Source organism: Rhinoraja longicauda, chromosome 28, assembly GCF_053455715.1.
Source record: "Rhinoraja longicauda isolate Sanriku21f chromosome 28, sRhiLon1.1, whole genome shotgun sequence".
NCBI lineage: Eukaryota > Metazoa > Chordata > Chondrichthyes > Rajiformes > Arhynchobatidae > Rhinoraja > Rhinoraja longicauda.
The window spans coordinates 15316849-15332893 of record NC_135980.1 but is presented as its reverse complement, the minus strand read 5'-3'; the positions used below and the strand labels follow the sequence as shown (position 1 = coordinate 15332893).

Below are 16045 nucleotides of genomic sequence, written 5' to 3'. Positions count from 1 at the left end.
AATTGTAGTTTATTCAAGAATCCAGCAGAACGAGCAGATTTGAAACTACTTACGGTAAGTATGTTAGCGTCAGCACCTTCATTTACCCCCAATACATTGATTTACGGACTCATTGGGGTCTTTTAACATGGTTGCAATCGCACCTGTCATTATTCAATTAAAGATATCACGAGCTAGAAACGATAGTAACTTGCATCATGGTGTCTAGTTTTGGAGATGGGTTACGACATGTATTATGGGGGGATAAATATGTCCTGCAAAAAATTTGGAGAAGGGAGTTTTTGATTGTGTTCCAATGCTACTGCTTTCACGCAGGATTTTCTATTGATGTAAATGATGGCCACATTTCCTACCCTATTAGTAAACAGTTTGGGGCTGTCCAGTTATTGTGTACAAGGTCTAATTCAGTGTTTCTTTTATAAATCGGTTATGCCGCATTTGATCAGGTTCTATTTCTGTGTTAATTGGGCTGTATGGTAGTCTTTCATACAGTTAAGGTGCAATCATGGCCTATCTTCATTTCTGTAGTGAATCATGTACGATGAGTTTACACAGACATGTATTGCTCATTTTATCAACACAAGCACTCCACAGATTAAGGTTCTGCTCCTGAGAACATCCTTTCTCTGTAGTTGCCCCGTATCACTTCATTCTACTTGCTATAATTCTTTTATTTCATTAAAAAAGCTTGACATTTTCTTGCTTTTTCACAGAGCCACATGTTCATTAAGCGGTCTGAAATAGAGGAGGTGGATTTTGCTGGCTGGTTGTGTAAAACCATGGGGCTGAACCAGCCCAGCACCCCAACACGCATCACTGCGTGAGCAACACCAGAGAGCCGCCGTCCTCCTTCCCCCAGAACTCCCATTCATCTCTGCTGATGTCAACCACTACTGTCGTGCCTGTGGCGTAAAAAGGACTCTCCCTGCACTCAGAAACCGCATGAGGAGGTTTGCATTCAGGCAGCATTGGCACTTCTTTCAAAAGAACCTTTGTCTTTCTTTAGCTGGTTAATTCGTAGTTGGGCATGGTCGTGGGTGTTGATATTAATGGTGACGGTGATTTAGACCTGCTCGCAACTTGATAGAAATCTGTCATCTAAGGTACAAAATTCTTTGTCAATGAGTTCCATTTGTTTTCAAATTACAACAGCTAATTTCAAAATATTGCATCATTGAATGATTTTAATCGAATCGAGCGAAGATCCACACCATACTTGGTGTGTTTGATAGTTTTTTTCTTAATCACAGTAGTGTCATGTGGAATTGTCTTCATAGTGGAATACAGCTTGAAGCAGCGTATTCAGAATTTGTTCAGGATATGGCTCTTGGGTATTGGCTAGGTTGCAAGACAAGGTAGGAGTTATCATGAACAGATTCTGAATTACATTTTAAAACGGAATGGTATCCTAAACTAGTTGAAGTTTTCAATAATGGTCATTTTTCTTATACAATATTTATTATAGCATTCGGCCAGTGATCAAGCAAGTGATTTAAATCCCTATTATTTTTCTTGCATTTCTTCCAAAGATAGTGGAAGGTAACTAGAATTAGGGGCTTATTCTTTACAAACAACAATACTTGCATATAATATGTTAAAGGTGTTTATACTTTACAAATAAAAGCAAAGTTAATCAGATTTCCTGTATAGTTTGAGTCTAGAAACAGATTAGTGGTGTTTCACTGGAACAAATGTATGTTTTGAGACCAATTTAAATGATTTGCCAAAATGCTGCCCTGACTAATGCTGTCCTGTCCCAAATATTCTTTAAATTTAGTTATAGATCCTTGTTGGTTATAGGTGTTTAGAGGTAGGTGACAGTAAGTTTCTTTTTAAGTCTTTACGAGTGCAAAAGCCTCAAAGTAATGAACCAGGCTGGATGGAAGGCAAGTCCTTTTATTTGTTTAGTTAGAAGTATAGCTTAGAAGACTTACTTCTGCATGTTATAAATTGAAGTTGTTGCATTCAGACTACATATTTCATTATAAGAACGTTTAGCATTTCTGATACTTTTCAAAATGCCAACAGGGCTAGGAAATGTACTCGCAACTCAAAATAAAGGGCAGAGAAATGTACTTGGTTTGATTTGGAATTTTTTCAACAAATGAAGACCTGCCCACTGGATGTTACAAAAGGTTTTGAAGCACTATCAATGAGCTTGAGTAATATGAAGAATTGGTTGAAAAATATTGCTAAAGGAAATACAATTTTGGAATAAAATAGGTACTGCTTAACACCCTCCTTGATCTTTAAATGGGCATTGTCCTTCAGACCATACATCTATATTAAGATTTGTTACTTTGAGGGAATGGTGTTTAAATTAATCATCTAAAGGAAGACACTGTTTTCTTTTTAAAATCCAGCTTGGCCTCTGAGTTGTAAATTGTAATGTCTTAGTTTGTTTTGTTTTAAAGCAAAAGATTTTACTTTTATTTCCATTCTTAGGTCCACTTTTTAGTTCATGTTTGTTAAATGTTTAATTTTGCTGCTTCTCTGCTAGACATGGCTTGTTTGCTGGGTAAGAGCCTGTTTCTGATGAATAGTGGTTTGGTCTTTGCAAGCACTGGCTTTCTAAATATTCTTAATATTGCAGGTAAAAATACGTTCACAATGCTCCTTCCCCCCCCCCCCCCCCCATACCCAATAATGTTCATAAGTTCCTGAAAGGTTATCCTGTCTTTTTGTTCATAGAGTAACTACGTCTTACAGTTTCATTTACTGTATTCAGCGAAAAGTTCTGGAATGACGAAATCTAGTTCATATGTGAGGTTTGCTTTTGGTAGAATTTAGTGCAGCTTGGAATTGGGCAGTGGTGGTGCGGAGTTTGGTTCAAGGATGTTATTCACAACTCCATGGCCTATTAACTAACCTATTATTGTGGTTATGATATAATCCTCTGTATGGCAACTAAGCCTTCAATTTCACCATCTAACCACTCCAACAGCCAGTCTACCAATCAAAGCAACGCACGTGATTGTCACCATTTACCGGAAAAGTTAAATGATAAATATGGATGAAGTATTTCCCTGAATGATCATGCCATGATTCCCAAAACCCATTTGTTTTTTGGAACGCACCTTCCACTGAAGGTAATATACGGCCAGTCTGATTCTTTCATTGTTTCCATTAGAACACATCCAGTTCAGAATCATGAAATATAATGCGGACGTTATGAGACAAAAAGAGCAAAGTTGGTGTTGTATTTTACATACTAAAAACAACAATTGAAATAATTACTTGTGAGGATTCAGAGGTTTTTTTGCTTCTGGCTTGCTTAATATTTTTGACACTGAACTATATAGCGGCCATATGTTTTTGACACAAACTGCACCCCGAATGTACTTCTAAGGGAATGCAAATCCATTTTAAGTGCCTCGAGGATTAAAAATAAATTTAATATAAGAAAATACATGTGAAACCAGTTTATTACACTGAGGCGTCGAAGGTAAAAGAAACTCACTGTGATTAGAATGATGGAGTCAATTTTTGTGTTGGGATCTCAGTTGTCTGTGTTGTGCTCTTGTATTGTCAATGGATTGTATATGCCTTTGCCTTTAAATAAATAAAAATACATGTAAGCTGTTGTTGTTAAGGCACTTGTGCATATTGGTGTATGTCACTATATCAGGTTTATGATGTTGGTCTGATGCACTTGTTCCCTTTTGTGAAGCCTGCCGGCATTTTGTGCTACTGGTTGTGTTACACTCTTCAACAAAGAAAGTAATTTTGCAATGTGTAAAATAGATCTGGCTTCTTACAAGAAAAATCACCAATAGCACAAGGACTGTACTGATTGTTTTGAGCTTTTAAAAAAAAAAAAAATAGCAAAGTAAATTGTGAACTGAATGTATAATTTAATCAACTGTTGCAAAAACTTATTAAAACTGAAGTGGCAATTGTTTTGTGTGAATTAGAAGCAATGTACCATTTTGTCTGAATTATGTGTACCAAGGGGAAAGACCCTTTCCCTTTTACTGAAGACCAGCACAGACTTTGTTTTATAATGGACTGCTTCCAATGAGAATAGCCGGGTTTGCTGGAACTGATGTGCTTGATCGTAAAGTGAAAGTGGCATGTTCACTTAAAATATTCTGTCGGCGCATATTTTTAACTCAGAATGAAAACATTGTAAATAAATGGCACTTTACATTCAATTGTTCTATTGTACAAATGATGAGTAACAATGGTTAGCAACCATTCTCGTTAAACTTGCACTCAAGCTTTTAATTGTTAAATCTTTCCACACTGCACTTTATTATCTAAGTGAGGTGTTAAGATTTCCAGAGAAGAGATGGGAAGAGAGCCTAACCTGTCCCTTGAGAGAATACACTATATTATAATTCCAGCTTGCCCAACTCGCACTGTTCTTAGGACAGTTTGGTAAGCAATCCTGCACTTCCCACAAACTGAAATTTGAATGTTGTGCATGTTGTGGATGGGTTGAGGAGTAATACTTATCCTGTGCTCAAGTTCCAATGAAAGAATATGTGGGATTCTAAATATGCTCTCTGAATTTCTTTAGTACAGGTCGTTCAGCTATAATGTAATAGTTGCATTCCTACGAAACTTAGTGTGAGAGAAAATAGGGTTATAAAAACAATTGCGTCTTTGGGGAAAGGGGGGGGGGTTAGCGAGTTGGACTTGCAATAACAGTTCTTTTTCTCCCACAGGATTTTCAAAAAATAAAGGCTTTTTAATAACTAAGTTTATTTTTGTTACTGCAAGCTAAAATACTAAAGGCTGCATAATATGTTGTTTGATAGTATCAAGTGTAAATGGAAGTGATTGCTTGTCGATTTCAATGGCTTCCTGTGGTGAAAGATGCAGTTGTGTTTTTCAGAGATAATGGTGTCCAATTACTGCAGGAAGACCATAACCAATTCATCATTTGCATGATATCAAGTTTCCACCTGTGGAAACACGAATAATAGGAGAACTACCTGTCGGCAGGAAACCTTAAATATTACTTTTCAATCCTTTTCAATCAAAAAATAATCCTTTTATTTTAATCTTTTCCCAAATAAATACAACTTGTCTTTTTAATGCGTGGTTCGCGATTCTGTTTCAAGGTTATAAATAATAATCTTAAGGCAGCAGCTCTAACAGTCCAGACTAAGTTTATATTTTTTTCTCACTTGCTGGAATTGGAATCAAACCCACATTCCTTACTGGAGGGGAAGAGCCTATTTGCAAATTTTAATCAAAATATATTTTATGTGGCAAAACATATGCATTTGGGTGAAGTCTTAATACTTCTAAGAATCCTCCAATCCAAATGGAAACCCTAAATTTCCTTAACCTCGTTGAAGGGGACTGGTAGAATCCCATCAATGTTGTCTTTAAGTGATTTAAAAAATCCAAATATTGTGTCAGTATTTCAACTGCTCCCATGATTTGGAATCTGCAGTTGTGATCATTAAATTTGACCTTTTTCTATTTTGTTACTGCCCCAGATTACTAACTAACTTCACAACTCCTAGTAGCATATTTTGTGTGCTACAATTGTATGGACGTGGAATTGTACAGCTTGTGATGTTCAGAACGCGCAAAATTGACTTAAAATTGGCAGTCTTATTTTAGAACTCGGTTCTTTATCGTCACATAACTCTAGATGTGTTCAGCAGCAGGAAGAAGCCACCTTTGGTGCTTTGTAGAGAGATTGTCAACCACATTCCAAATAGTTAATTTCTGCCTCCCATTACTATAATTATATGAGGGTTTTATGCTTCACAGACTATCGGATGCTAATATGGTAGTTGTGGTAAGGTTTGGTTCCAACTGTGACTTCTGCACAACTCAGTCATTATCAGACAAAATTGTATCATTAGTAATGACTGGGAAAACTGGCAGAGGGCAAATTTCTGGAGGATCAAGGAGAGGTAGGAGAAGAGTTTTCAGCAAGAACTCATTCTACATGTGGTTTAATATACTGCTGATGCTGTGAGATCAAAGTAGCAGCACGCAAGACTGACCACATCATTAGTGACTCAAAATGGCCATGGATTCCAACTAGGCCGAAGAAATGCCCAGCATCACTGTTTGCTGGCTGGGGTTAAGGTTTTTAAAGCATGGAAACTATCCCCTCAGCTGACCATGTCTGTGCCAACCTTGTCATTCACATCAATCCCATTTTTTCACATTAGGATCATATCCTTCTATGCCTTGGATAGACACAAAAAGCTGGAGTAACTCAGCGGGACAGGCAGCATCTCTGTAGAGAAGGAATGGGTGATGTTTCGGGTTGAGACCCTTCTTCAGACTTGCCTGTTTAAGTATTTGTATAAATGTCTCTGAAACATAATGATTGTATCAAATTCCTACACCACATTTTGGATATTGGCCAATTTCTGTACCCTTTTTTAATTCCTCCCTTTAGACTTAAAACAATGCCACCTTGTTTTTGATATCCTTAGCAGGAAATTGATTCTGACTACCTTTCCCATCTTATAGAAAAACAAAGTGCTGGAGAAACACAGCAAGGCAGGCAGCATCTGGGGAGGAGGTATGTTGAAAGACTGGAGCGACTAGGCTTGTATACACTGGAATTTAGAAGAATGAGAGGGGATCTTATCGAAATGTATAAGATTATTAAGGGGTTGGACACGTTAGAGGCAGGAAACATGTTCCCAATGTTGTGGGAGTCCAGAACAAGGGGCCACAGTTTAAGAATAAGGGGTAGGCCATTTAGAACTGAGATGAGGAAAACCTTTTTCAGTCAGAGAGTTGTGAATCTGTGGAATTCTCTGCCTCAGAAGGCAGTGGAGGCTAATTCTCAATGCATTCAAGAGAGAGCTAGATAGAGCTCTTAAGGTTAGCGGAGTCAGGGGGTATGGGGAGAAGGCAGGAACGGGGTACTGATTGAGAATGATCAGCCATGATCACATTGAATGGCGGTGCTGGCTCGAAGGGCCGAATGGCCTGCTCCTGCACATATTGTTTTGAGGCAAAACCCTTAAGTCTGAAGGATAGGAGTAGGAGGAATACTTTATTATCACATGTAACTAGACACAGTGAAGTGGCCAACTACGGCGCTGACAAAGGTACAAAGCACGCCAGCACCTCCTTTTGATCTCCCACCCCCAGCGATTCCCCACACCAGACCCCGAAAGGTCCAAACCCAAAATGTCAAGTGCTTGATAAGTCAGTGCAACAATTGCTGTGCACCATGATGTCATAATGCAACTGTTCTAATGAACATGTATTCTTATAATGAACAGGTATTCTCGGATGCAGCTGGATAATCTGCATTTTCTGTTTATAATTCAGATTTCCATCATCAGTAGGATTTTGCTAACCTACATATTTGTGTTTTCACTTAAATACAGGGACAAAAAGAGATTGCATTTGTATAATACTTCAGGCTTGGACAACCCAATTAAGTACTTTATAGCCAACTATGTGGTTCTGAAAAGTAAGCTGAAGAAGGATCTCGACCCGAAATGTCACCCATTCCTTCTCCAGAGCTGCTGCCTGTTCCGCTGAGTTACTCCAGTCTATGTGGTTCTGAAATAACTTCTTTGCTGTGGGGTTCCTGTTTTTAATTGTCAATTCTTCACGCAGGAAACTTGCTTAATCTGCAGCAGAATAAGAGAAGTCGAACAGGAAATTTTCTATATCTATTGTTTTTCAAAACTTAAGTGAAGTCAAGTGTTTGTGGTTTGTTTAGCAGTGCAACAATTTTACAAAACAATTTTACTTCACTCGTTCTTGACTTGACCTAATTTTAAAAAATGACATTTCCAGCCTTGTTTTCTACATTTTCCTTGCATTTCCTGTCCAAGCACTTGTCCAAATGCTTTCAAAACATTGTAATTTTATCTGCCGTCTCTTCTGGCAATTTGTTCCAAATATTTACCAACCACTGTGAAAAACTTGACGCTCAGATCTCTCAATGTTTCCCCTCTCACCTTAGCCAATTCCCTCTAGTTCAAGACTCCCCTGCCCTGGAAACGTCACCCATTCCTTCTCTCCCGAGACGCTGCCTGACCCGCTGAGTTACTCCAGCATTTTGTGTCTACCACCCATTCACTGCTACCCTCTGCCTCCAATCTTCAAAAAGTGGTGAACATTGCCTAGTCCGAAGTCTGAAGAAGGGTCTCGACCCGAAACGTCACCCATTCCTTCTCTCCCGAGATGCTGCCTGACCTGCTGAGTTACTCCAGCATTTTGTGAATAAATCGATTTGTACCAGCATCTGCAGTTATTTTCTTATATTGCCTAGTCCATCACAGGTTGTGACCTCCCCACCATTGAAGGGATTTACAAGAGTTGCTGCCTCAAAAAGGCAGCCAGCATCATCAGAGACCCACGCCACCCTGGCCACACACTCATTGCACTCCTGCCATCGGGAAGAAGGTACAGGAACCTAAAAACAGTAACATCCAGGTTCAGGAAATAGCTTCTTTCCTACAGCCATCAGGCTATTAAACACAACAACCTCCAATAAGTTCTGAACTACTTAGACTTGGGGGCATTGGTTTTGTGTTTTTGCACTAATATTGTTTGTTTTTTATGTGTGCATGTGTATATATACATAGTGTATGTGTGTGTATATATATATATATATATACTGAACTTTTTTCTCGTGACTCTTGAATATCACTAAGCTAATTTTGGATCCTGTTTGCCATGGAAGGGTGAGTAGGGTGACCAAAGAAGCTGGGAATCCTCCATTAGAGGATGGAAGATCAATGTGATCACGCATGGACTGCCGCACAGAAGGTCCATTTGGCCCCTCAAGTCTTTGCCAGCCCTTTCTAGAGCAATGAAGTTACTCCCATTCCTTATATTATCTTTGTCCAAAAGATGTTGAGGAGCTTAAGGGAAACGTTCAAAATTATGTGTGTGGGGGGGGGGGGGGGGGAGGTTGTTACAGTCAATAGATAGAAGCTGTTTGCAGGAGAGTAACCAAAGGAAGATAATTGGCGAAAGATCACCAAAGGGCTGAGGAGGAGAAGTAATTTTACGAGGCATGTTGTCATGATCTGGAATTCATTGCTTGTAAGATGACGATGTAAATTCAGCAGGGTGTACCCTTAAAATGGAAAAATACTAAAATTGTGCATGGCATTGGGGGAATATGGCAGGATTAATACTAATTTGTGTCACTTTCAGATGCAGACATGGGCACAGTGGGCTGAATGGACTCGTGCTTGATGGCAGGCTGAGCATTTGCAGATTTTGGTTTTTGTTGCCAAGGCACTGTTAAGTCAGCCATGAGGATCTACCATCTGTGCTTGAATTATGAGGGAAATATTGTATTTGCAAAGCATTTGGTTGTAATTTAACACCGATCCTCTGAAACAATGATAGATTGAACACGTGCATAGAATCCTTTCACGCCTGTAGAATTCGTCCACAGAAAATGTTTTCATTTGCTCGAGTACTTGGAGGGGCAGGGGTGCACAGGTGAGATAGTGGGGTACTTTCAATGCTAAATGCTAAACAAAATCCTTTCAGTCCTACTAAGAAGACAGAAGCTAAGACAAACAAGGAGATAGGCGATATTCGAACACTCGTCTCTTTCTTAAACTAGCTGTTGTTTCTGATGAACACAAGACTATGCTCACAATATATAATTGCTTCTGCTTCCTAGTAGCACCACAACTTTCAGTAAAACAGACTAACTTCCCCACTGGGGAGACACAGAGCTGCAGCAATCAGTTGGTGTTGCAATTGATGTGTGGATATCACTGAAGTATTGAAAGAGGCACCTTACACAATAGTATGGTGTGAAAAGTAGTAATTAAAATTACAAAAAGCTTTTCACTGTACCTCGTTAAATAGAAGAAATTCATGATTTATCTCCAGTGTTTGAAGAGGTGAGTATAGACATAGTGAACGCTCTGCTTCAAGTCTTCCATAATTCCAATAATTCTTGCACAGTTCCTGCAATTGTAGGGCAACTATCGTGATCACACTTATTTAACAAAGAAGGGAAAGAGAACACAGGGAGCTACCTGCTTTTACTCTTGCATCAGTATTGGAGAAAAGACTGAAATCTGTAAAACAAAAATGCCATCACAAGCACTTAGAAAACAACGGCATGACTGAGCAGAATCAGCATCAATGCATGAAATGGAAATCACTCTTAAGTAACCCGAAAAGTCACCCATTCCTTCTCTCCTGAGATGCTGCCTGACCTGCTGAGTTGCTCCAGCATTTTGTGAATAAATACCTTCGATTTGAACCAGCATTTGCTGTTAATTTCTTACACTATTGGAGTTTGAAGATTTATCTAGTGCAGCTGATCAGGGGGTTCTGGTGGATCTGGTGCATTTGGACAATGAGAACCTTTGAAAAGGTCTCACTAGACGATTGGCGAACAAGATTGGACCACATATTTCCAGGCAAGTATTCCATCAGACATCAGTCTTGAAGCTAAATGTCTACATTTCCACTCAAATTCACTTATAATATAAGGTAATAAAGATCCATGTATTATTTTTCTAATTATCTATTCAACCTGCATGTTAACTTCCAGTGTCCAGGACACCCAGGTCCCTCTGAATACCACACTTCATTAAAAAAAAATCTAATTTTAGCTTCCCTCTATAAATTCTATGTTTGCCTTTCTGAGCTAATGTCCTTTCTCCACTTAGTATCACAGGTACAATTAAAGGACACAAAGTGTTGGAATGACTCAAGGGGTCAGGCAACATCTCTGGAGAACATGGATAGGTGACATTTTGAAGAAACGTCACCTATCCAGGTTCTCCATTGATGCTGCCTGACCCGCTGAGTTTCTCCAGCACTTTGTGTCCTTTTGTGTTAACCAGCATCTGCAGTTCCTTGTTTCCACAGGTACCATTGCCCCTTTTTCCATTTCACCTACATCTTCTAACATCTTGTACCTGCATGTTTACTGAAATTAAACATGCACATACAGCAAGCAATGAAGAAAGCTAATGGCATGTTGGCCTTCATAACAAGATGATTTAAGTATAAGAGTAAAGAGGTCCTTCTGCAGTTGTACAGGGCCCTGGTGAGACCACATCTGGAGTATTATGTGCAGTTTTGGTCTCCTAATTTGAGGAAGGACATCCTTGCTATTGGGGCAGTGCAGCGTAGGTTCACGAGGTTAATCCCCAGGATGGTGGGACTGTCATGAGGAAAGATTGGAAAGACTGAGCTTGTATTCATTGGAATTTAGAAGGATGAGAGGAGATCTTATAGAAACATATAAAATTATAAAAGGACTGGACAGGAAAAATGTTCCCAATGTTGGGGGAGTCCAGAACCAGGGGCCACAGTCTAGAATAAAGGGGAGGCCATTTAAAACTGAGATGAGAAAAAAACTTTTTCACCCGGAGAGTTGTGAATGTGTTGAATTCTCTGCCGTAGAAGGCAGTAGAGGCCAATTCACTGGATGAATTTAATATAGTTAGATAGAGGTCTTGGGGCTAGCGAAATCACGAGATATGGGGAGAAGGCAGGCAAGGGTTGCTGATTGTGGATGATCAGCTATGCTCACAATGAATGGTGGTGCTGGCTCGAAGGGCCAAATGGCCTACACCTATTTTCCATGTTTCTGTGTTTAATGACGTGCCCTTGAAGATCTGCTTGCCAACCTTGGTTGCTATGGAACAATATACCCCTGATGACCTTGAGATTGTACCCAGCCGTCCATGAATCTAGTATACTCTATGCCAATTCCACTTAACTTAAATTGTAGAAGTCTTCATATTACTGTTAATATGACATCTTTAGCTCAGTAGATTGCTGTGTGATTGAGCACCATAAGACAGACGCCCACAAAATTCAGCACGACAGTGTGTGAGATAGTAACGTGGTGTCTGACGCATATGTTTGTGGGTGTGAAAGCTGCCAGACACATAAATTTGCAGACAGTGGTTAATCAATATGCAATGCTGGGCTCAGCATTCAAGTTAATACCATCTCTTAACCATGTTAAACTGTTGGAAAGATCTTTGCCAGCTCTTTGTAAAGGGATGGTTTGCCGACTTTCAAGTTGGTCACTGATGATTCCACAAAGACGTAGTGCTTTCTATTGTTCTTTAAAATTATTGAAGTCTGCAGGGCCTGTCCCACTTAGGCGATTTTAAGGCGGCTGCCGGCGACTAGGCTGTCGCCGAACGTTCGCCGGGGTGCCGCGGGCATGATCGTGAGGAGTCTTCCAAAGATCGTAATGGATCTCGGCGCGTTGCTGAGAAATCAAACAGTTTGAAATCTCTCGGCAACAGCTGGCTTGTCGCCAGGCATCGTAGCTTATTGCGGGCGCTGTCGCATGCTGTCCCCAGGTTTGATAGACAATAGACAATAGACAATAGACGCAGGAGTAGGCCATTCAGTCCTTCGAGCCAGCACCGCCATTCAATGCGATCATGGCTGATCACTCTCAATCAGAACCCCGTTCCTGCCTTCTCCCCATACCCCCTCACTCCGCTATCCTTAAGAGCTCTATCCAGCTCTCTCTTGAAAGCATCCAACAAACTGGCCTCTACTGCCTTCTGAGGCAGAGAATTCCACACCTTCACCACTCTCTGACTGAAAAAGTTCTTCCTCATCTCCGTTCTAAATGGCCTACCCCTTATTCTTAAACTGTGGCCCCTTGTTCTGGACTCCCCCAACATTGGGAACATGTTTCCTGCCTCTAATGTGTCCAATCCCCTAATTATCTTATATGTTTCAATAAGATCCCCCCTCATCCTTCTAAATTCCAGTGTATACAAGCCTACTTCTCTTAAGATGCATTTAGAAGCACATAATATTAAAATAAGTAAAGTCATTACAAAATACCATTAAATGCTTGTATTTAACGAATTTATTTACCGTCAGGACATTTGACAGGTAGATTGGAGGCGACAGTTTGACGGTCAGGTAAGCGTGGGAATTTTTGCGATGTTTTTGGCCTCGGCCATTAAATTTAAAGTGGGCTCCAAACCCAGATATTCAACCCAGAAACCAGATATGCATCTCCCTTACATTTTCAAAAAATGCCCACACACTTTTCACAAAAATCCACTGAACCACTTTAAAAAAAAAAAATTTAATACAGCTATTAGTAAACTGGAAGTAAATCCAGTTTATTCCTTGTTACAGTGAACCTTTGTTTTTAAGTAACCCATGCAAGGTGTTATAGTTCAAAACTCTCAAGTACTTACTGACTTGTCAGTGATTTCAGCGAAAATTAGGATGCCGGAGAAGCATTGAAAGCGTGGGAATTTCGCGATGTTTCAGAAGACGCTGTAATCTCGACCTGACTCGGCATTGTCGTGGTCATTGTCGTCGGGTAAAAGAAAAGTTCGGCGATCTGCTACGACTTTGACAGTCACCAAAAAAATCGCCTAAGTGGGACAGGCCCTTAATGCAGCAACCTGAGTCTTACTTGCCCATGTCAACCAAGATGCCCCATCCAAGCTTGCCCCACCCCCATCTTTGGCCATTATCCCTCTAAACCTTTCCTATCCATGTTCCTGTTCAAATGTATTTTAAATGTTATTGAAGTACCTGCCTTAACTGTCTCCTCTGGCAGCACATTTCCTAAATCCACCAACCTTTGTGTGGGAAAAAGTTGGCCCTTGGGTTCCTGTTAAATCGTTCCCCTCAAACCTTAAACCTATGTCCTCTGGGTTCTTGATTCCCCGAGACACCCCTATCTATTCCCCTCATGATTTGATACACCTCTCTCAGATCACCCCTTGGCCGGGTGCACTCCAAGGAATAAAGTCTGATGTGGCAAGTTATAAAGAACATTTCTTCACAAGTAAGTTGTTCTCAGACAGACAGTCAGTGCATTGGTAAATCTGTGCCATAAAGCCCATAATAACCAGTGGAGGGAAAGAGGTTGGATGGAGAAGTTCAAGGAGGAAGGGAAGGATGCTCAGCAGAAACTCGTACCCATCCTGCCTTTCATGGAGCGGTGATCCACCACGAACTCAACAGTGTGTGAGGGACATATTTACTTCAGGATGGGTAACCTCATTGAAATCTGCTCCAACCGAAGACTAAATTGGACTAAAAAGTAACTAACTAAACTAAAATTGACAGCTGGGCATGAACGGTTTAAAGTGAAACTATTTGCGATCTAGAATTTTAATGCAAATGCCTCCTGGCAAAATGGAGGTGAAGATTTTGACATCTTTCAGGTTGATATTCATTGTTGTCTAAGTGAGGTCATGTGATCTCTATATTGATCTGTATTTCATCATCTTTTGCCACGGGGCAATTTGCAATGGGCAAATAAAGCTTAGGGGTTGCTGTCACTCTCGTGCTAGCTGGGCTTGTTGTCATTCTTGCTTTCTGGGGTCATTAAAACCTCAGTGCATGGGTTGTGATAACCGTCCTGCTTTCAACTCTAATTCCCAAGGTCGCCATGGTACTCAGGTTTGTTACACTCATCCCTCAGATCCCTTTTGCGCTAATTCGAAATGGCCAGAGGCAACAACAGGGAAGACTTTAATCACATATCACTATTGGTATTTGTTATTGTTACATGTACCAAATGACACTGAGAAACTTTGTTTTGCATACTATCCAAGGAAATCATACCATACATGAGTACATCAGTTAGCACAAAAGAGTAGATAATGAGTTCAGAATATAGTGTTACTGCTACAGAGAAAGTGAAGATTAAAGACGTGCAAGGGCCACAACGAGGTAGATTGGGAATTCACCCCTTGCATTTCAGATATCAAATCAAGAGTCTGATAACAGTGAGGAAGAAGCTGTTCTTGAATCTGGTGGTACATCCTTTTGTAGAGGAGAGAAGAGAGAATGATTGGGGTTTGAGCGGTCCTTGATTATGTTGGCTGCTTTGCCGAAGCAGCGTGAAGCGTGGATAAAGTTAAGGGGGAGGGGGGGAGGGGAGGCTAGTTTCTGTAATGGACTGCACTGCGCTGCGCTCATAAGTCTACAATTCAATGAGCAACTTGATAATATATGCGGTGTCTGGATTTCCCGAAGGCATGTGACAAGGTGCCACTTTAGAGATACTATACATGGTTTTGAGGGAATTATGTGGGTATAGATAGAATGGTAGAAATCAAAGGATAAAGGATCATTTATATGGATCAATGCTGGGGTCTCAGCTATATATAATCTTTATTAATAGTAGGTAGAAGGGATTAAGTGCATTGTAGGCAAATATGGTGGTGATTGGTGGTAAAGCAAGCTGCAGGAAGAATGCAAGGAATCTGCAGTGCCATTGGTTCAGCCTGCCTTTGCCCCACAAATCTTTCATGCATTGATAAATTTCTTCCATCCTTTCTTTCTCCAGTCCAGACTCTTGCCACCTACATCTGTGAGACTTTGGATGCCTTCTGTTACATCAATAGTTTCTAATTCCCTGGTCATAACCGGTTCCTCTTCACTGTGGATATACAATCTCTCTACATCCATCTCACATCTCATCAGAAAAGTCTGAAGGTCTTCAGTTTCTTTCTTGAACAGAAGTCCAGAAGAGAAGAAAAACTTGGTTTCCTCCCACACTCCAAAGATGTATAGGTTTGTAGGTTAATTGGCTTGGTATAAATGTAAAAATTGTCCCTACTGTAGGATAATGTTAATGTGTGGGGATCGCTGGTCGGTGCGGAATCGATGGGCCGAAGGACCTGTTTCCGCGCTGTATCTCAACTAAACTCTCTTTCCCAGTACATCGATGACTTCATTGCATTTCTTTCTGCACTTATACTGAACACAAAGATTTCATCACTTCTGCTGTCATTTTTCCCCTTGCCGTCACCTTCACATTGTCGATCTAAGACCCTTCCCCTCTCTTTCTAGATCTCTCTGTCTCAATCTCTGCGGACAAGTTAGCCACAAACATCCACACATTCCTACAGCGCTCTCAAATATACTTCCTCAAATCTGTCTCTGTTCCATTCTCCCAGTCCTTACGTCTCTATTGACTTACTGCAGAGGTGAATCTGAAATGCCTTCTTCATAAACCATGGCTTCCCCTCTACCCGGATTGTCTCATCTATTTCCTACTGTCACCCACCCCCTCTCCTCTGGGTCAGATTAAGAGTATTCTCCTAGTCCACACCTACCACCCTTTCAGCTCTCATAGTCAAAGGCTCATCCT

At 40.4% G+C, this 16045-nt stretch overlaps 1 protein-coding gene across 1 annotated transcript in view; it reads left to right on the top strand.

Moving 5' to 3' along the window:
• Nucleotides 1–4672, top strand: part of map2k2a (mitogen-activated protein kinase kinase 2a) — a 51531-nt gene extending 46859 nt beyond the window's left edge. The window contains exons 10-11 of the mRNA XM_078424241.1: nucleotides 9–54; nucleotides 714–4672. Of these exons, the coding sequence (XP_078280367.1) occupies nucleotides 9–54; nucleotides 714–824 (157 nt within the window). The 3' untranslated portion in view covers nucleotides 825–4672. The remainder of the gene's footprint in view (nucleotides 1–8; nucleotides 55–713) is intronic.
• Nucleotides 4673–16045: the final 11373 nt, after the last annotated feature.